We start from the raw sequence: 20,570 nt of genomic DNA, 5'->3' as shown, positions 1-20,570 counted from the left end.
AATTAAAAATTATAAGAATAAAATATTAAATGAAGTATTAAATTTTGAATCATATTTAAATATTAATTGATAAAAATATGTTCAAATGTTAAAGAACATTTAAAGTTTTGATAATAACATTCATCCATTTGGAATAAGTTCTTAGTTCAAATCAATTTTTTCTTTATTTATTCAATTAAAGAATATTTTTAATTAACTTATTTGATTATGTTCAAATTTATTCAGTTAACAATATGTAAAACTTATTAATATAAAATAAAATTTATGGAGACAATTTTTTTTTATGAAGTACGAAATTTTATAAAAATACAAATGTGATGCCTATATATGAAAATATAATATATATCATACACAATTTTGGTGTGATTTTTATAATATTTAATATTTTATTATATATTAATATCATTTAACTATTGTGTGTGTATATATATGTACTAATATATATTTTTATTAATTAAAATATAATAGATAAGTGCATTAAAAATTTATAATACATAAAAAATTTATAAATTATAAAATTAATAGACATGCAAGACACGGGAGATACAAAGTTAGTATATTACTTTTTTATAATAAAAATGCTCCAATGTAAGATTCTTGTTCAGGTCCTTAGGATAAGCTTCATTTATAGTTGACATAAATTAATTTTAAGTAGGTAAATAAATAAAAAGCAATTGTACCTTATTGATGGTTTACCGAGCGACTCATGACTTCCTAGCAACCACAATTACCCCTGTAACCCCCTTTCTGGAGCTATAATGATCACATAAAAAATGCCATTACAAAATACTCATAATAGCTATTAATAGGGACACATAAAAAATGCCATTACAAAATACTCATAATAGCTATTAATAGGGAGTTAAAGACTTGAACTATAGTTACAAGAAAGGAGAGAGGTCTGTGAATAAGAATTTTGAAGACAAGATTAAGAAGAAAGATTATATTTGTCTCACTTGAATGCTTTAGGTTTAGGTGTGTTAAATTCAACCTTCTACACTCACTATGTGTTTGGATGAGTATTTTTAATATTAATCTTAAATTAAATTAAATTTATCAAATTGATTTAAGTTAAAATTAATTTTGAAATGAAGTTAGATGTATTTGAATGTTTGGGTTTTAGTTAAAATTGATTTCAAAAGATAAGTTTGCAGAAAAATTTTGTATGACTTTTTTTTTTATCAAACTTAAAAGTTTTCTTTTATAATTGTTTTAACTTGAAATTAATATTGGCTTAAAATCAATTCTTTAATATAAAACCAATCATAATATCATCCAACTTGAATCCGTACTTAGCTTTTTGGGTTAAGGATGTTTTTATTCTTAAGAAAGAGACTATAATTGATTTTAGTCGTTGACTTTTAAAATCATAAGTTTTTGTCCTTATATTTTTAAAATATTTAAATTTTAGTCTTCAAAACTAATATTTTATAATTATAAGGACTGAAAATGTAGATATTTTAAAAATAAAGAGATGAAATCTTATAGCTTTTAAAGCCAGATACTAAAACTTAAAATAACTCATTTTAATTTTCATGAACTAAAAATATTATAAACCCTTTATATATATATATATATATAAATAAACATTGAAACTTGAGTTTTTTTTATATATATAGAGCAAATTTTGAGTCTTCATTTCTTAAAAAAAAATCCTACTTTTCTTTAGAGGGTTGGGATCGACCCAATAACCTCTCTAATTTGAAAACGAAGAAAAAAAATTAAGTTAATTTGAATCATTCAGTTGAAGTTTTATAATTATAATCTTAATGACATTTGATATTAAATTTAAATAATTCAAATCAACCTGATCCACATCATCACCTCTCTTTCTTCTATGTTTGTTCTTGACAGATCAATGTGGATTAGATAAATGATTAAGAATTCAGAATGAACTTTTACCTTTTCTAGCTACCAGTGTGATTTAAATTTTCCTAGCATCACTTGATGGACAATCATCCTCGGAAGATCCTCTTGAACCTAAAATTTTCCTATGCAGTAATCCTTTAGGTGAGTTGCAGTCTAACATAGTATTGGAAATGCCTTTCTATTCTATCATTTTTTTTTTCAGAGAAAAGAAAAAGAAATTTTTGTTCTTGGCGCGCAAAATGTCTGGCTTTTCCTACAGTGGCCAACTTTGGCTTTTGTTCATCCCCTTTCATTATTGCACAAAAACAACAAATTCTCAAAGCTCTCAAGTTGCATTATAGCTTTTTCCCTTTTTTTCGTTTCCCTCTCATGTGTCATGTCTCATTATCTCATGGATTCTATTCAAAGTTCAAACATTTTTCTCACTCAGCTGGGTATAGAGTGTTATATATAAATTGTTGCTGACGTTATTAATTTATGTTAATAACTTGATGATATATTGGTGGGAAGATTAAAATTTTGAAATAAAAATTAAGAGATTAAACTGCTACAAAAATTATAGAAAATTGAAATTAAACATTAATTATAATAAATCAATGAATAATCACATTGACTTTCCTTAAAATTACATTTTGCTTGATGATTTAGACATTAATTAGTTTTTTTTAAATATTACGCTTTAACATTCTTTTAAAAAAAAGACAATAGTTCTGTAAAAAAAAAAAGAAAATAATTTAATTTTATTACTTTCATATTCGAATCATATGCATAGTAGTATAGTACCTATTTAAGGAAAGTAAGGAACATGTAATGTAAGAGAGTTATGTGTAATTTAAAAAACAAATAGGGTCTAAATGTAATTACAGGTAACCTCAAAGGAAGTCAATATAACTATCCCAAAAATCAAAGATTTAGTTAAGTTGTCAACGGAGCTTAGTCTGATAGAAAGAGTTAGTGCACACCAATTTTTAAAAAAAAAAAAATGAAAAGAGTTAGTATCTTATAAAATAACTAATTGGGTTATCCTTGTGATGCACATTTTTTTTATATAATGCACATTTAATAGCAATTAAATTGAAAACATACGTTTATAATTAATTTATAATTCAATATACTAAAAATTAATTTAATCAGTTATTCATTAATTTAAAAATTATAAAAGTTTGATAATCTTTTAATGTTTTCATTATTAATATTGTTATCTAAATTGGCACACCAATCCTTTCCTTTTCATAGTAAGCTTCTATAATGCCTTTTTCATAATTGAGAAGGACATGCAATGAGAAGAGAAATTAAAAGGAAAAAAAAAAAAAGAGATTGAGAAGAGGGGTTGAAGGGATTTGAGTACATGAACCATAAAATTTGAGGTTTGAAAGAATTCAAAAAATGTAGTTTACATGTGAGATTTAAGGTCATAAACTTTGGTACTAAAAAAATTGTGTGAGATAGAATGACATAAATTATGAGATAAATTTTGAAACTAGTAGAAATTAAATTTTTGTTCATTTGACGCAAGAGAGGACTTGAAAAATGAGGCATTTACTTAGAAGAATCAAATTCCATGAAAAATAATTTTGTTGATGTAGTATATTAATAATGACGGGAATTTTATCGGAAATGTAGATTGAAGAAGTAAAAGCTTTTATATATATATATATATATATATATATATATATATATATATATATTATAGATAGATTATGGATCCTTTAAAAAAATTATTATGGATACAAAGTACAAAGAAAAATAATGATCGTGTAAAATTTAAAATCTTTAATATATATTTTTGCTAGATATTTAAAACCTTCCACTACATACATTTAAACCAACTACAAATTCAGGAATCCACTAAAGAGAAATAATTAACATGCTACTTTTTGGATAATTAAATAAATATAAATATTTTCCTACAAAACAAACATGATATTTTTTTTAAACTCAAGACAAATGTTAAATAAATATTTTTTGTTCTATTAAATTACTTCTTTTCTCTTTTTATTTTGAAGTAATTTTTAACTTACCAAATCCCTAACAATTTATGGAAACACCCAATGAATATCCAATATAAAAAGAAATGACACACATCATCAATTTTGAATGCTTAACAATGACAATAACTTTATTAGGCTGAAAAATTATATAATGAAATATAAAGTTATATCTCAAATATAATAAACTTAAATATTAGCTCTTGATAAGAAGAAATGACAAATGACAAATAATATAATAATGAAAGAGAAAAACCTCATGTTTTTAAAAGCCCCTTGATATTTCATCTTCAATTTACAATTAATGGAAAAGAATTAAGAGTTGCACATTTACAGAGGACCGAACAAAGTTTAAGATTCTAATCATTCACTATCAATAAAAAATATAGAAAAAAAGAGTTGCACGTTTGCTAAGGAGTGTGGTAATTAATTGTTTCCATGTGAGTTTAAAGTTTCAATATGAAGAGGTATTTTCACATTTGGTGTGAGGAGTTCAATGTTATCGTTACCTTTTTTTATTTATTTTATTTTTAGGTTCAATTAATTATCAAAGTTGATAATTAATTTACAATTGTATCTTCAACTTGGGTGAGAAAATAAAAATTATAGAAGAATTTTTATACATAATAATAATAATAATAATAATAGATAAACTATAATTTAAATCTTTGTGAATAAAGAATATTGATAGTAAATGATAATGTCTCGATTAAAATTGTCTATATTGAAAGAAAATGCAAAAATAAAAAAATACAGTTAAGTCAATGAGAAAAAAAACTCAAGAGACTTTCATTAATACCATATGCTTTCTATTCTTGACTTTATATGAAATAAAAAAAAACTATCAATCATGGCATGAATCTTGACTCAAAATAATAATTTGGCCTATAATTTCTTATTCGTGGTCAGACTTTTAAAAAATACTTTAAGTAAATAATATGTCTAACCACGAATTTCTTAAATTTATGTTATTTGCAAAAATATCAATCTTAAAATTTTACCACAAGGAAACTTAAAAAAAAAAAAAACACTATGCAGATAACAAAAAGCTCACCAAATCAGTAAATAAAAAAAATTACCAATAAAACTATATATGCAAAGTGGTTCTGCGTTAAATTGTGTGTTTTTCAACATAATTAGTATTTTAGTGTATGCATTGTATAAGATAAAAGTTTGCTTTTTATATAATTAAAATTTATGATAAGAAAAATATTTTCTAATGTATAAATATATTATAATTAAAATATATAATAAATAAATATCTTTAAATGTGTAAATTACCTTAAATTGGGATATTGAATTTTGAATAGTGTTGGAACCAGTTTTGTGCGTGTGCGTGTGAATAAATCAACATGAACTCAATTGAAGAATGAGTCATGTTTGAAGAATTATGTCTCATCCTCTTGGGCGTTTACTCTGGTATCATCTGTTTTTTTTTAAGAAATATTCTTCAATTGAAACCGTCAATGGATTAATTGGAAGAGCAATTGATTAATTCTAACTGGCAATTGATTATTGCAGTAAAACTTTATCCGATTTATAATTTTTTTAATTTATTCTCATTAAAATCATTAAAAAATCGTACGGCTTTAAAGTTTTGACATTTCACAAGACTTAAAAGTCATAAAATCTTATATAACTTCAGACAAAATATGAGTTTTATTACCTTCAAAATCATTATAGGTCATTAACTTCAAATTGGTAATTTCATGTGCACCTAGGAATTCTTTGTTAGAACAATAAAAAGAATATAAAACTGAATATAGTTGCCAAACAACTTACATCTAAGAAATTTTATGGCAATAATAAAAACATAAAATAAAAAAATCAGAAGTCGAATAAATATTTATGACTATGACTATGAAATTATAAACATTTTTACGTCAGAATTAATTCAAAAATTATTTTCCATTTGATAAATTTGAAAAGAATACAACCACCAGGTTCAAAGCCACAATCTCAAAGTCACCTACACATAACCTTACCATTGAACCATGATATGAAATTGTTTGATTTGTGCAAAATATTATGAATATAAATAGTCTAATAATAGATATATTTGTTTATAATATTATAATTTTTATCATGTATATCAGAACATCAAATTCTAAATTAGGTCCTTATTTTGAAGATTGAGTATGAAATTTTAATAGAAAGTGACTCATGCAATTCATTTAGTGATCCACTAATTCGATAATTGATTTAGTAGCTTAACTAGATCAATTACCAGTTTAATTTTAAAACAATGATAATATGCACTATGACTTACGTTAAATCCTAAATGCTGTCATTATAAAAATGAAAAAAAAACTTTACAAGACAATGAATTCTTTTCAAACAATGGACAAGTTCTTTCAAACATGATCAACATAATTCTTTTTGTGTGGACTACAAATATTCTCCTTTAAAGATAATTTTATTTGAATCAATTAAGATTATTATAAACCACAAAATACTTCTTGCAAGTATTTAATAAAATTATATACTCGAGAGTTGAACACAAAATATGATTAAACTAAAATACCTTGACACCAATTAATTGAATTTATACAGTCATAATATGTTCTACAGGAAACTCTTTTTGTTATAAATGATTTTAAATACAAAAGGAGATAAATGTAATCACACATCAATTAGTATTATTAGGCATAAAGGTGTGGACAAGGAATGCTTAATTACTTGGAGTGGGTGGCTATGGTGTGTAGATGATTACAGATTTGAATGGGCTTGGACATCATGACTATGTGATCTGATCCAGAGACATAAATCACGTGTGGGGGGGAAGACACCATCTTCTTCTGAGACGACTCACGGGGCAGGCACCTTTTTCATCATCAACGTTGTTGCCAGCTTTACATCACCAATCCTCATATCAAATACAAAAACAAATGCAAATCAAAGTCACATCACATCACCACCACCTTTACTTTGCCTTTTATTCACAACAAGGTATACGCTAAAAATCAACTCATAGAATATCTTGCTTTTTTTTTTTTAAGTGTTTTATTTCAAAACGGCTTCGTATCTTATTCTTTTTGTAAATTACCAAATGGGTTGTTAAAAGATTAATTTTATAAATTCCACTTAAGGTTTAAATATTTTTTTAATTATTAAAATTTGAGTTTTTTTAGTTTTTTACATTTAAAATTGTTGTTTTATTCATTGAAATTCATAAAATATTATTTTTAATCCTTTTACACGAGTAAAATAAAAAAAAAGAGATTGATAAGTTTTTATTTTATATTTTAAAATGGAATTTTTTGGTAGTGATTAACTGTTTTAATTTTTTTATTGATTTGATTTTGGTAGTTTTTAATCGAAAAAATGGTATTTTACAATATAAGTAGAAAATCAAATTCTGACATAAAAAATTGTCCCAAATTGGGCTGAAGCTGTTTATACAATAATGCATCTTTTGAATAGGCTTCCAACAATAGTTGTTCAAGGGAAAACACCAATTGAAGCATGGATGGGAGTAAATTCCTCTGCCACTTGAAGATTTTTGGATCAATCTGCTATGTTCATGTTGCAGCAGTTAAAAGATCCAAATTGGATGACAAAGCTGAAATGAGAAATTTCTTAGGCTATGCTTCAGGCTCTAAAGGTCATAAAGTGTAAAATTTGAAGTCAAAACAAATTGTGATCAAACCAGGACATTCAATTTGATGAAAATGCATATTGGGATTGGGAAAATGGTGAAGTTCGTAGAAGCATGAAGTCTGAACAACAACAAGATACAAATGATGATGAAATTCAGATTGCTGAATTTGATTCCCCGGTGCTGAAAACAAAGTCTTTGACTGAAATTTATGAAAAATGCAACTTTGTTGTGCATAGGCCTTCTTGTTTTGAAGAAGTCTCAATGCAAAAAGAATGAAATGATGCAATGAAGGAGGAGCTGATTATGATTAACAAAAATGGTACTTGGGAACTTACTCCCAAGGACAAGCATGTGATTGGTGTGAAAGTGGTTTATAGAACAAAGTTATATCCTGATGGTTCCATTATCCTGATGGTTCCATTCAGAAACATAAAGCTAGACTTGTTGTGAAGGGATATTCTCAAATGACTGGAGTTGAATATAGTGATACATTTGTGCATGTTGCTAGGCATGAAACAATTAGATCAATTGTTGCTTTATCAACTCAATGTGGATGGAAAATATTTCATTTGGATGTCAAATTAGCTTTTCTAAATGGAGTTTTGGAGGAAGAAATTTATGTTGAGTAGCCTGCTAGTTTTATCGTTGCAGGTCATGAAGACAATGTTTATAGGCTTCGCAAAGCCTTGTATCCAAGAGCTTGGTACAACAGAATTGATTCACACTTCCTGCAAAATGATTTCAGGAGGAGCCAAAATGAATCTACTCTTTATGTCAAAGAGTGTGACTTTGGAAAGCAAATTATTGTTTCACTTTATGTTGATGATTTGCTTGTTACAGGTGATGATGTTGATGAAATTGACAAATTTAAAAGTAGCATGTTGCAAGTTTTCTAAATGACAGGTCTTGGAATGATGAAGTATTTCTTGGGAATGGAAGTAGATCAACTTGATGATGGAATCTTTCTCTCACAGAGAAAGTATGTTGTTGATTTGCTAAAGAAATTCAAATTGGAGAGTTGTAATCCCGTTACAACTCCACTTGCTGTAAATGAAAAGCTCTCTAAGAATGATGGCGATGCAAAGGTTGATGTAACTCAGTATAGAAGTTTGATTGACAGCCTTCTTTTCTTGACTGCAACTAGACCAGATTTGATGTTTCTGCTATTTTGATTTCAAGGTTCATGGGTGCACCAAGTTTAACACACTTTAGTGTAGGCAAAAGAGTGCAGAGATATTTGAAAGACACGGTTGGTTGATTTTGGCATTTGGTACTACAAAGGAGATGGTAAGTTTGAAGGTTATGTTGATAGTGATTGGGCTAATTCTATTGATGATTCAAAGAGCACAACTGGATTTGTCTTTTCACTTGGCAATGGTGTGTTCACATGGAATTCTAAGAAGCAAGGTGTAGTTGCTCAATCTTCAGCTAAAGCTGAGTATATTGCTGCAACAACTGTCTCAAATCAAGCTATTTGGATTAGAAAGGTATTGACTGACTTGAATCATGTGCAAGAAGAATCTATTGTGGTATGGTACGACAACAAATTAACTATTGTTATTGCTAAAATTCCAATTCAACATGGAAGAACCAAGCATATCAATGCCAAATTTCATGCTGTAAGAGATGCGGAGAAGAATGGAGATGTTCAATTGATGCACTGCAGCTCTGAAGAGCAAATTACAGACATTTTAACTAAGGCACTTCCATGTGCTAAGTTTAATGTGTTGAGGAGCAAGCTTGGAATGTTCAAGAAAAGTTTTAAGGAGGAGTGTTAGACATAACGGGCTATAAAACTTTTCTGATTTATTATTTACTGTTGTAATGATGTTTAATTGTTCAGCTTGCTTGCTTGTGTCAGTAAGCAATGTTCCTATTAGTGGTTTTTAATTTGAGCAAAACTGCACTCTCTGATGTGAGTGGTTGCATGTATTTTAGTAACAACATGTATAGGTATCATGATGGATTGTCACTTTTCATGTATTTGCACTTAAATATGAATGGAAACATACAAAACAGTATGGATGTTCAGCATGAACGGAAATAGCTCTACTCTCTCATCTTCTCCTCTGTTTAGGGTGTTTATGGTTTATGTTTCATTGCTGTCTATGTTCTTTGCTGTCTTATTTTAACAGTTACTTTGGTTTTTTCAATGTGTATTGATTTGCCGGAGTTGTACATCCATTGTTTCAATATCTTCTTTGATCCTCTTCTCACTATAGTAAGGGCTTTCCTAGTTATGTTAAACAAACGATAATCTGTGCTCTCCAGAATTTAAAAATCAAAGAACATTGATAACCAAAAGTATCACCGAAGTATAATAATTTCTATATAGTAAAGTGGACGACATAATCGGTAGAGATAAATGGATTTTTTTGCTTGAATTATTTTGATTAAAAAAATGCTTTGAAAGTGATTGAAATTTGGTTGATAGATAAAAATGCATCCAAATTCTTGCAACCAATACGCATTTTATTGGCTTCAGACTCAGCAGCTCAACAAAAAGCCAGTCAATGAAAGTTCGACAAACTATTTTTAAACGCTTGCTATTGTTTAATAATGTAATAATATCAATTATGATTTGATGTACATCAAACTCATAAACAGAGTGGGGAAAAGCTTGTTCGTTCGTTTCTGCAATGTAGTTTTATTCACGTTAATTTAAACAAATGATGATGGAGAAGGCTAACAACTTTATAATAAACAACTAGTTTAAAATCCCTATAAATCTAACCGAAAGATACTCAAGGGGCTAAAAATGTTAAAACAGAAAATTTAAAGAGCAATGTAATTTCAGGTTTTGCAATGAACATAATTGTTTTTTTGGATAAGCCAACAATGAACATGGTAAATGGTAAATTCAGTTGATACTTCTATACATAATGCACACTGGTAACTTTTAGCTGCAAATTCAATTGCTGTCACATATCAGAAACATTGTATTTGGATCAATCTGCTTTAACACATTATACCCCAATTATACTAGCTAGCTTATATTGATAAATTTCAAGGTTCTTCACATTTTGTTTCTTCAAATTGCTATTTGGAAGGATTTTGCTACATTGGTAGATTTCAAAAGAGATTAGATAAGGGGTGAGGGTTGAGCATCAAATTAGAAAAAAAGGGGTGTCGATTTCGGCAAGCTGAATGAAGCATTGTCACTTAATTGGATTACCTTGCTAGCATGCTTTCACATGTATAGCATACAAAAGGGTTGATTGCGAGATCTATAATGATTTTTATTATTATTCAAATAAAGTGTATTTCAAAACTTACCAAGAGATATTCGTCCAGTGCCTTTCTGTTGATCCTGCAAGCAGGGTGGGTATAAGGCTGACATTTTAGGTAGTTGGCCAAAGAAAAGTAAAAGGAGAGAAGCATGTAAAGGTTCAAACGATGTTAAGAGTTCTTCAATAGTAAATCTTATAATGAAAGACTAATTTATAATTGACAAAAATCTTAAGAAAACGAAAATCAAGGAACAAAAAATGTTAACTGTGAATTTAAAGTCCAATGCAATTTCAATTTTTGAGACAAACATGATAAATGGTAATAATTTAGTTGTTTTATTGGGTGATACTTGCATACATTAAGGCACACTAGGAAGTAAATTTGACTCAGTCATTTATATCAGAAACGTTGTCTTGGATCAACGCTGCTACATATCATGATATCATACCCAATTTATATGCATAAGCTATATGGCGCTGGAATCCTGCTAATATACTACCCTTTAAGCTATCTTGTAATGATGAATTTGAATGTTCTCCTCATTTTGCTTCTTGAAATTGCTGTTCCCTCTGTGGACAAGAAACTTGCCCCAATTGTATGGCCTATATTTTGAAGGGTTTTGCTCATTTATCAGCTCCTCCAAAGGCTTTACTTTGGTGTCGTGTGCAGGGAAGAAGAAGAACGGAATGGAAAGCCTTTCCTTCTCAGAGTTGACCACCACTCTGTGATCCACACTCTCATATGCATCATTGCTCCAAACCTGCACAAGCAACCCCAATCCTCAAGTGAAAGTTTTTCTTCCTTAGAGAAATGCTAGCAACACACTCTCTAACACACTCTATCATTGGTTTAAATTTATGGGAAATTACAAGAAAGTTGTTGTTCTCACATCTTATTTAATGTCTCTCTCATGATTTTATAGTTTTCAATTAATTTAAACCAATGATAGAGTGTGTTACAACTAGTGTGTAAGTGAAATTTAAAATTTTCAGTTTTCAATATGGTATTGCACTGGCACCTGAACAGTATCACCAATGTTGATAATATAAGCATTTGGGGTTGGTTTCACTCTAATCCACTCTTGATCCCGTTTACGTCTCACTTCAAGTCCTCCAACTTCGTCCTGTGCAAGAATGGTCAAGGCACCGGGGTCCTTGTGTCGACCGACGCCAAGAGCAAGGTCAGGGTAAGGGCATGGAGGATAGTGGTTGAGTCGAATAAAGCTAGTTTGATCTTTGATGAAAAATTCCTCAAACCTCTTTGCTTCAAGGCCTAAGCTCAAAGCTATAAGCTCCAACAGCTTAAAGGACAGCTTTTCCATCTCCTGAATATACTCTTGTGTTACAACCCTGCTCGTATTCACATCATCAATAGAATTATAAAAACTGTCCAGCTGTCATGACTGTGGGCTGAACAATTAGTTTTGAACACAATCCACTTTTGTTTTAAAGGTTTTAAATATTAGTTGCAGTCACATTGCGGTTTCTTCGTGTTTGTTGATATCGTGAAAAATCGCGGACAAATGCAGTTGATGCGGTCTCAATTGCAATTGGTCACATTGCAGTCATAGACAGTTAAACCAAACCGTGATTTGGGCCACAACATCAAAGTTTTTTAACTGTATGTGATCACAATGTGACCGCTTCAACCACATTTGTTTGTGATTTTCCGTGATATCATCAAACGCGACAAAATCGTAACACGACCGGTATTTAAAACCTTGCAAAGTACAGATGAATTACCTGAAGAGTGGAGGGTATTGAGGTGATTGATTAGTCCATTGATTGACTCGATCATCATGTTCATCAGAAGTGAGAGGAATGAAAGTGGGGTCTTTGGCTAGAAAATCAAAGACTTCTTTCCAGTCCCTGACGTTCTTGGTGTGTTCTGTGTCATAATAACCCATTGGAGAGCTCTCATTTCTGCTAACCTTTCTCTTCTCCTCCAGAGTCTGAGCAAAGAACAGTTTTGAGGCTTTCTCAATGTTTTGCCTTAGAGTGAGTGGCACTCCATGGTTTGTTACTTGGAAGAAGCCCCACTCCTGGCATGCACGTCCTATCTCCTTCACCAAGCTTTCAATTGCAGAAGGGTCTGAAACTGTGTGGTTGGTTATTGGAGAGAGATCAATTATGGGAATTCCTTCTGCTTGAATGGTGGAGAGATTTGGCCTGTGTTGTGGTTCTTGAATGAAAGCTGGGTCAACCTCTCCCATGGCTGGTGATTGGGTAAGCAATTTGCTGCACGTGTATTTTGGAAAGGTTTTGGGTTGTTCTCTTATTTAAGGAACAAGAGAAAGTTTTGTGTGGTGCAAATACAATTTTGAAGTTGAAGATTCCGTTCACGTACAATAAAGAAATATTTTGATTTATGTGCATTGAACCTGGACTGGTTTCTGTTATGCTACCATGCAGATGTCTTTTTTTTTTTTTGAAAGGAAACATAATTACTTCACGTCATTCATATTGTATGGAAATATACAATTTAGAATATAATAAAAAATTTGGATGCTAGCATGATATCCTGCTGCCAAGAAGACATGAGCAACATGATTTGTTAGTATTAGATTTCATCTTAAAACTAATTGGTATTAAGTGAAATTGTCCCACAGGTATATAAGTTGCACTCCAAAAATTAAGACAGTTGATGTAGGACTTGACTATTTTCCACTAATTAGTCTCCTATTGAAACTCACTACTGAGTTTAGAATAGAAGAAAGAAGGACTCTACACTTATATATAATACAGTGAAAATCTAGGGAGTCTCTAATAACATTTTTAACTCCATCTACCACTACTTTATAATCAAATTCGAAGATAACATTTGTCAAATTGAGGTGTTTTGTCCACATAAGTGTTTGAAATAAACCCAAGTCTCGGCCTCTCTTGGATCAGGCAGACCTTGGTAAAGCATCGTTCTCGCCTTGATGAAGTTGCCCTGGTCTCCTCCTCGACCATGCAGGTGTCTTGTGTTTGTAAGAAATGTAGATTCAATTTTTTTTAATATTAATTCATGACATTAAATATTGTTTGAAGATTCAGCAGTTAGGTGATTCATGTGCAGATATACCACGTAACTTTCAAAGTAATTAAATAGTCTTGAAATCAAATAAGATGGGATGATCCTAGAAAATATATATTGATTACTCAAAAATAATTAAAAAGAAACTAAAATCCAAGTTAAAAAAAAGATATTAATAACTCTCGTTACTATGTTTTTTCAATTTGTAGATTGATTTGGAAAGCTTCCCAGTTTATGAGTCTTATTCAACTTAAATAAATAAGCTTTAGTGAAAGATAAGTGTGGTTTAAAAAAAATTGATTTGTTAAGTAGTGTACAAACATTTTTTTTATATCTTCTTGATCCAGTTAAATAAATTAAATAAACAGTAATATGTCCTCTCTAGAAAGAAAAAAAGTAAAGAAAATTGATAGCCAAAAACTGTAAAAAAAAGTATTATGTAAGTATCGTCATTTTTTAAAGTAAAAAAAAAAAAAGATTGTTAGGGAGAAATGGATTTAAAAAAAAAAACTATTTTGTTTAAAAAAATGCTTTGAAAGTGATTGAAATTTGGCTGATAGATAATAATGCATCCAAACTCTTGCAACCAACACATAATTTATTGAATTCAGACTCAGCAGTCCAACAAAAAGCCATTCAGTGAAAGTTCCACAAACTATTTTTGAACGCTTGCTATTGTTTAATCATGTAATAATATTGATTGTGATTTGATTTACATCAACCTCATAAACACAGTAGTATAAAACTTGTTCATTAAACTAATGATGGAGAAGGCTACTTAATAGTAATAAAGAAATAGTTTACACTTTACAATCCGCAAGAATCTAATTAACAAAAAGATACACAAGGAACAAAAAATGTTAAAATAGGAAATTTAAAAACTAATGTAATTTCAAGTTTTGTCTTGATTCTTGAAAATTAATAAACGATATTTAGTTTTCTTTTATTGGGCTATACTTCTATAGTTCTATACTTAATGCAAACAAGTAACTTTAGCAGCAAATATAATTGCCGTGGATATCAGAAGCAGTGTCTTGAATCAATCTGCTTCAACACATTATACCCAACATACATAAGCTAAATTATACTGTCACTATACTATCTTTTAAGCAAGCTTATAATGATAAATTTGACGGTTCTCCACATTTTGTTTCTTGAAATTGGTATTCTTTCTATGGGTGAGAAACTTGCCCCATTTGTATGGCCTATATTTTCAAGGGTTTTGCTCATTTATCAGCTTCTCCAAAGGCTTGACCTCAGTTTCATGCGAAAGGTAGAAGAATGGAATGGAGAACCTTTCTTTCTCAGAGTTGACCACCACTCTGTGTTCCACACTCTCATATGCATCATTGCTCCAAACCTGCACAAACAACTCCAATCCTCAAATAAAAATTCTCTCCACTAATTACGGGAATAAATAGTTCATAAACTCAAAGATTAGAATATGTTTTTTTTAGGGTCATCATGACATTGGTGTGAAGTATTTATACTTTTGTTAGTGACTAATCTCTCCTGGGAAGCTGGGCAGACCACTATTAGTAGGTCTCCTCTTTTAGACACGTTTTTTCATCCACAATACTCAAACTTGAGACTTTGCTTAAGACTTTGCTTAAAGAATCCAAATCCAATTCCAGACGAACCAACAACAGAAACTACAATATGGTTGTCCTTATATGACATGTGCAGTCCTCTTCCCTTAAAGTTAACTTTCTTGAGTGAGTTAGGTGGTGGCTGTTTCTTATAACTAGATTACGAGTCAATAAAATTTCAAGTTTCCAGTCTTAATATTGCTACTGAAGTTGTACCTGAATAATGTCACCAAAGTTGATAGTATAAGCATCTGGGGTTGGTTTCACTCTTGATCAGCTTTACGTTTCACTCCAAGTCCTCCAACCTCATCTTGTGCAAGAATGGTCAAGGCACCAGGGTCCTTGTGTCAACCAACGCCATGAGCAAGGTGAGGGTAAGGGCATGGAGGATAGCAGTTGAGTAGAATAGAACTAGTTTGATCTTTGATGAAAAGTTCTTCAAACCTCTTTGCTTCAACACCTAAGCTTAAAGCTATAAGCTCCAACAGCTTAAAGCACAGCTTTTCCATCTCTTGAATATACTCTTGTATTATAACCCTGCTCATATGGACATCATTTAGAACATAGTTTAAAGAGTGAAATATGTTTTCAGTTCTGTGCTTTCGGTAAAACTTGTTTTAGTATCTGAACTTCAACTTTGATCAAGTTGGTCCCTAAACTTTTCAAAAAATATTGGTTTTCGTCCCTCCTTATGGTGAAAATGAAAACCGTCTGTGAAGAAGAACAAAAAAATCACTGTTTTTCTAAAGTTCACGGACTCACTAAATTGATCAAAGTACAAGGACTAAAAATATATTGTAGCGTAGTTTAAAATATACAAAGAAAAGATACATCTGTTTTCACCATAAATTTGCTGTTTATGTCTATAACTATTCCAAAAGTGAAGATGAGTTACCTGAAATTTTGAAGGTATTAAGGAGATTGATTAGTCAAACTGAGTGAGTCGATCATCATGTTCATCAGAAGTGAGAGGAATGAAAGTGGATTATTTGGCTAGGAAATCAAACACTTCTTTCCAGTCCCTAATGTTCTTGGGGTGCTCTCTGTCATGGTAACCGGTGGTATTGTTCTCATCTTTACTAACCTTCCTCTTCTCCTCCAAATTCTGTGCAAAGAACAATCTTGAGGCTTTCTCAATGTTTTGCCTTAGAGTGAGGGGCACAGCATGGTTTGATAATTGGAAGAAACCCCACTCCTTGCTTGCATTTCTTATCTCCTTCACTAAGCCTCCAATAGAACATGGATCTGAAGCTGTGTGGTTGGTTATTGGGGAGATATCTATCACAGGAATGTCTTCAGGTTGGATGGTAGAGAACTTTGGCCTGTGTTGTAGGTATTGGATGAAAGCTGGGTCGACCTCTCCCATGGCTTTTGCTAGAGAACTTTCACTAGTAGACCGAATATATGAAAGCCTTTTGGTGAACCATGATTCTCTTAAGGTTCAATTTTAGTAAGGTTAATACCAAAAAAATATTTAGAAAGGTTAAATTAATCTTATTAAAGTAAGGTTAAATTAATATGCAGGTCTTACAGTATTTGAAATTTTTTAATTATGTTCAAATTAGTAAAAATTGTAATTGAGTTATTGATTTTGTGAAATTTTTGTAGTTGAATTTTAAAGTTTGTTTCTGACAGCTTAAAATTATCAGAAAATGATAATTTATGACAGTTTTATGAACTATAGAGATTTAATTATAACAAAATTGTAATTTTAAGGGTTCAATTAATTAGAATTTTTTAATTTAAAACCTATAAATAATTTTTTAAAGAGTTCAGATAGCTACAAATTAGTTTAACTTTTAAGTAATTTTATGATTATTTTCAAAGGGATGTGTTTCACCAGTTTCTCCGAGGAGTTGTCAACTTAGTTATTTCATCTAAACAAGATGGCATTAAACTACCTCCATATATACTTGCAATGGCTAAATGGTGCTAATAGTGAATTTGCCACACATGGGTAATGTTTTGTTTTTATTGCATAATTGCTGTGATTGGTTGTTTTTTTGCAATGCCAACATAGTAGTTGTGACTATTCGATATAAAGTGGAGCAATTATGTTAGTATCATTTAGTGTAGCATTAATTAAAATTGATTTATTGTATTTTGAGTATCTTTCCTAGAGAAGAGTGTTTAGATTGAAGTATTAATATTTTCACGAGACATGTGTCATTTGTATGCAGGAGTGTTTTATACAGGGGTGTTTTATATAGTATAAATACTTTTTTTTGACAGAATATAGTATAAATACTAAAGTATTAGTGTATTTGAACAAGAAGCCAACAAACAACCCAAGAAATCAAAACAAAGTGAGTTTCTTAGTGTGTGAAGATTGTTCTCCTGTATCTGTCTCCTTATTTTCTATAGTGACTTGCTGTTATTTTTTAGTTGCTGTTGTGGTTTGACTTACTGAGAATACTAACATCAAACTATGATGTAAGTACTATAAATGGTGCACAAACATGGCCAACGAAGTTTGTATTTAATTTGTCTCTGCCGTATATTTCGGTATTGTGGCAATCTAACATGTTGAATATTTTCGAGTAAAGGAGTAGGACAATGTAGGTGGTGACTCATTTGACATTTCTGGTCTGTGGCCATGACTAACACAGAGTTCACGCTTCAAAACTCAAAATTCATCATAACAGTTGAGGAAGCATAGTGCTGAAGATGCAGAGTGGTTGTTGGATGCTGGGAGACCTAAGTGTTTGTGGGATCTGTAAGAGTGAATCAGAGTTTAAGTCTAGCCAGAGTATGCTTGGATGAGAGGAAAGAAAATAGAAAAGAAAAAAAATATAGATAAAAATGTATTTTTTTTATTTTATTGAAAAAGAGAAAATTTGTTTTTTAGGAATAAAAATTCATTTTTTTTCTTTTACTTTCCCATTAATTTTAAACTCCTTAAAATGATTAATGGGTAGATTTCAGAGGAAATTAGAGAAGGGGTAAAGGGAGTGTGGATTTAGGCCAGATGACACCTTGCCACTTAATTGGATTACTTTCCTACCATGCTTTTGCATGAATAGGAAAAAGTTCATGCGAACCACATATGACTTCTATTATTATTCAAATCAAATGTATATGCAATTGTGTTATACATTCAGAGCAAAACTTTTGTCTCTCACAAGCTTATGCAATTGTGTTATATCCAGAGCAAAACATATTTAAGCCTATTCCAGTCAAACAGAAATACTTCTTATAAAAGACATCGGTGGTGTTAAAAAAAAAATATAAAGTGTAATACAAAACTTTCCAACAGATAATTCATTCAATGTGGTCCAAAGGTTGTTTAGAGGTTAATTTTAAATTGAAACATTAAAATTGAAGTCCAATGCAATTTCAATTATTGAGATAAACATGATAAATGGTACTTTAGCTCTTTTATTCAGTGATCCTTGCATACATAATGCACACCAGGAAATTTAGCAGCAAATTAGATTTCAGTCATTTGCATCAGTAATGTTGTCTTGGATCAACGCTGCTACATACCAATGTAATTTGTAAGCATAAGCTAAATGGTGTTGCTAATATACTACTCTCTTATCTTATAATGATAAGTTTGAACATTCTCCGCATTTTGTTTCTTGAAATTGCTATCCAGTCTGTGGACAAGAAACTTGCCCCATTTGTATGGCCTAAATTTTGAAGGGTTTTGCTCATTTATTAGCTCCTCCAAAGGCTTGACTACAGTGTCATGTGCAGGGAAGAGGAAGAATGGAATGGAAAACCTTGCTTTCTCAGAGTTGACCACCACTCTGTGTTCCACACTCTCATAGGCATCATTGCTCCAAACCTGCATAAACAACCCCAATCATCAATTTTTCAGTCTTTATAATGGTAATGGTGTAGAAGCACAAATTTGAATTCGAATCAGTGCATTTAAATTCTCATTATCTGCTAGCTGCAACAACCTTATCAAGTCATGTATTTTGTTGTGTTATCCCATAATTGTAGGAAGTGATTAGCTAGTTCACTTGTATATATTTTGTATCTGCAGTACATTAATGAAGTGAATAAACCACATCTCTTTCAAATATCTATAAATGGTACCTGAATCATATCACCAAGGTTGATAATATAAGCATTTGGAATAGGTTTCACTCTTATCCAGTCTTGATCTGCTTTAGGTCTCACTTCAAGTCCTCCAACTTCATCTTGTGCAAGAATGGTTAAGGGACCAGAGTCCTTATGTCGACCAACACCAAGGGCAAGGTGAGGGTAAGGGCATGGAGGATAGTAGTTGAGTCTAAGAAAGCTAGTCTGATCTTTGATGAAAAATTCCTCAAACCTCTTTGCCTCAAGGCCTAAATTCAAAGCTATAAGCTCCATCAACTTAAAGGACAGCTTTTCCATCTCTTCAACATACTCTTTAATTATATCCCTACCAATATTCACATCATTTTATACACAACCCATTAACTAATTGTTCATATTAACAGTTGAATTACAAGAAAAAATAAAACAAGGATCAAATATGTTTTCGATCCCTAATAAATACCTGAAGTGTGGAGGGTATTGAGGGGATGGATTAGTCCATTGAGTGAGACGATTATCATGTTCATCCGAAGTGAGAGGAACAAAAGTAGGGTCTTTGGCTAGAAAATCAAACACTTCTTTCCAGTCCCTAATGTTTTTTGTGTGCTCTGTGTCATAATAACCCATGGGAGAACTCTCATCTCTGCTAACCTTCCTCTTCTCTTCTAAACTCTGAGCAAAGAACAATTTTGAGGCTTTCTCAATGTTTTGCCTTAGAGTGAGGGACACCCCATGGTTGATAACTTGGAAGAATCCCCACTCTTTGCATGCATTTCCTATCTCCTTCACCAAGCCTTCAATGGGAGATGGATGTGAAACTGTGTGGTTGGTTATTGGAGAGAGGTCTATTATGGGAATGTGTTCAGGTTGGATGATAGTGAGATTTGGCCTGTGTTGTGGGTATTGGATGAAAGCTTGGTCAACCTTTTCCATGGCTGGTGATTGGTGATTCAGTGAGCACACTAGTGTATTGCATAGGGATAAACTTCATCACTTACGTGTTCATTAGTTAATATGTGCAAGTATTTATCAAAATAGAAAAAGGTTAATAGTATAATCTTGATATTGAATAGTACTACTTTCTAGTTTCTTCAGTTAACAAATAGGAGGATCCGAGGATGTGAGACTAGAATTTATTGAGACGGTTTTTTATACATGGTTAATTGAAAGTTAAAAGTATTTAAAAATACCTCTTACCAATATCCTCCTATACTAATTTAAAGAAAGTATTTTGATAAATTT

General features: G+C 30.8%; 2 protein-coding genes, 1 long non-coding RNA gene and 1 pseudogene across 4 annotated transcripts; 1 reads left to right on the top strand and 3 right to left on the bottom strand.

Annotated features, from left to right (window-relative positions):
* The first annotated feature begins 6,494 nt into the window (after window positions 1-6,494).
* LOC121175169 (uncharacterized) lies at window positions 6,495-9,476 on the top strand. The gene is made up of 2 exons (XR_005892363.1): window positions 6,495-6,806; window positions 7,281-9,476. It is a non-coding gene; the product is annotated as an uncharacterized lncRNA (long non-coding RNA).
* A 1,525-nt stretch (window positions 9,477-11,001) lies between these two features.
* Window positions 11,002-12,927, bottom strand: SAN1A (senescence-associated nodulin 1A). Its single transcript, NM_001251447.3, has 3 exons — window positions 12,432-12,927; window positions 11,708-12,038; window positions 11,002-11,449 (listed from the first exon to the last, which is right to left on the bottom strand). The coding sequence occupies exons 1-3, from the start codon at window positions 12,899-12,901 to the stop codon at window positions 11,192-11,194; spliced, it is 1,059 nt and encodes a 352-aa protein (NP_001238376.2). The 5' UTR covers window positions 12,902-12,927; the 3' UTR covers window positions 11,002-11,191.
* Window positions 12,928-14,812: 1,885 nt separating this feature from the next.
* On the bottom strand, window positions 14,813-16,662 carry SAN1C (senescence-associated nodulin 1C; annotated as a pseudogene). Its single transcript, NR_148422.2, has 3 exons — window positions 16,192-16,662; window positions 15,513-15,833; window positions 14,813-15,067 (listed from the first exon to the last, which is right to left on the bottom strand). The product of NR_148422.2 is annotated as a senescence-associated nodulin 1C (transcript).
* Window positions 16,663-18,615: 1,953 nt separating this feature from the next.
* Window positions 18,616-20,348, bottom strand: SAN1B (senescence-associated nodulin 1B). The gene is made up of 3 exons (NM_001353378.2): window positions 19,792-20,348; window positions 19,344-19,674; window positions 18,616-19,086 (listed from the first exon to the last, which is right to left on the bottom strand). Exons 1-3 carry the CDS (start codon window positions 20,259-20,261, stop codon window positions 18,826-18,828), a joined length of 1,062 nt encoding a protein of 353 aa, NP_001340307.2. The 5' UTR covers window positions 20,262-20,348; the 3' UTR covers window positions 18,616-18,825.
* Window positions 20,349-20,570: the final 222 nt, after the last annotated feature.

Source organism: Glycine max, chromosome 7 (genome assembly GCF_000004515.6).
Source record: "Glycine max cultivar Williams 82 chromosome 7, Glycine_max_v4.0, whole genome shotgun sequence".
In the NCBI taxonomy this organism is placed as follows: Eukaryota; Viridiplantae; Streptophyta; class Magnoliopsida; order Fabales; family Fabaceae; genus Glycine; species Glycine max.
This window is presented reverse-complemented; position numbering and strand designations above follow the sequence as displayed.

What these genes read in the sequence shown, in the direction of transcription:
- SAN1A (NM_001251447.3), bottom strand. Translation starts at nt 12,901, where the DNA reads ATGGGAGAGGTTGACCCAGCTTTCATTCAAGAACCACAACACAGGCCA. An exon ending in CAATACCCTCCACTCTTCAG is followed by an intron (nt 12,039 to 12,431) that starts GTAATTCATCTG and finishes GAATACGAGCAG; the next exon opens with GGTTGTAACACAAGAGTATA. An exon ending in ACATTGGTGATACTGTTCAG is followed by an intron (nt 11,450 to 11,707) that starts GTGCCAGTGCAA and finishes TTGCTTGTGCAG; the next exon opens with GTTTGGAGCAATGATGCATA.
- SAN1B (NM_001353378.2), bottom strand. Translation starts at nt 20,261, where the DNA reads ATGGAAAAGGTTGACCAAGCTTTCATCCAATACCCACAACACAGGCCA. An exon ending in CAATACCCTCCACACTTCAG is followed by an intron (nt 19,675 to 19,791) that starts GTATTTATTAGG and finishes GAATATTGGTAG; the next exon opens with GGATATAATTAAAGAGTATG. An exon ending in ACCTTGGTGATATGATTCAG is followed by an intron (nt 19,087 to 19,343) that starts GTACCATTTATA and finishes TTGTTTATGCAG; the next exon opens with GTTTGGAGCAATGATGCCTA.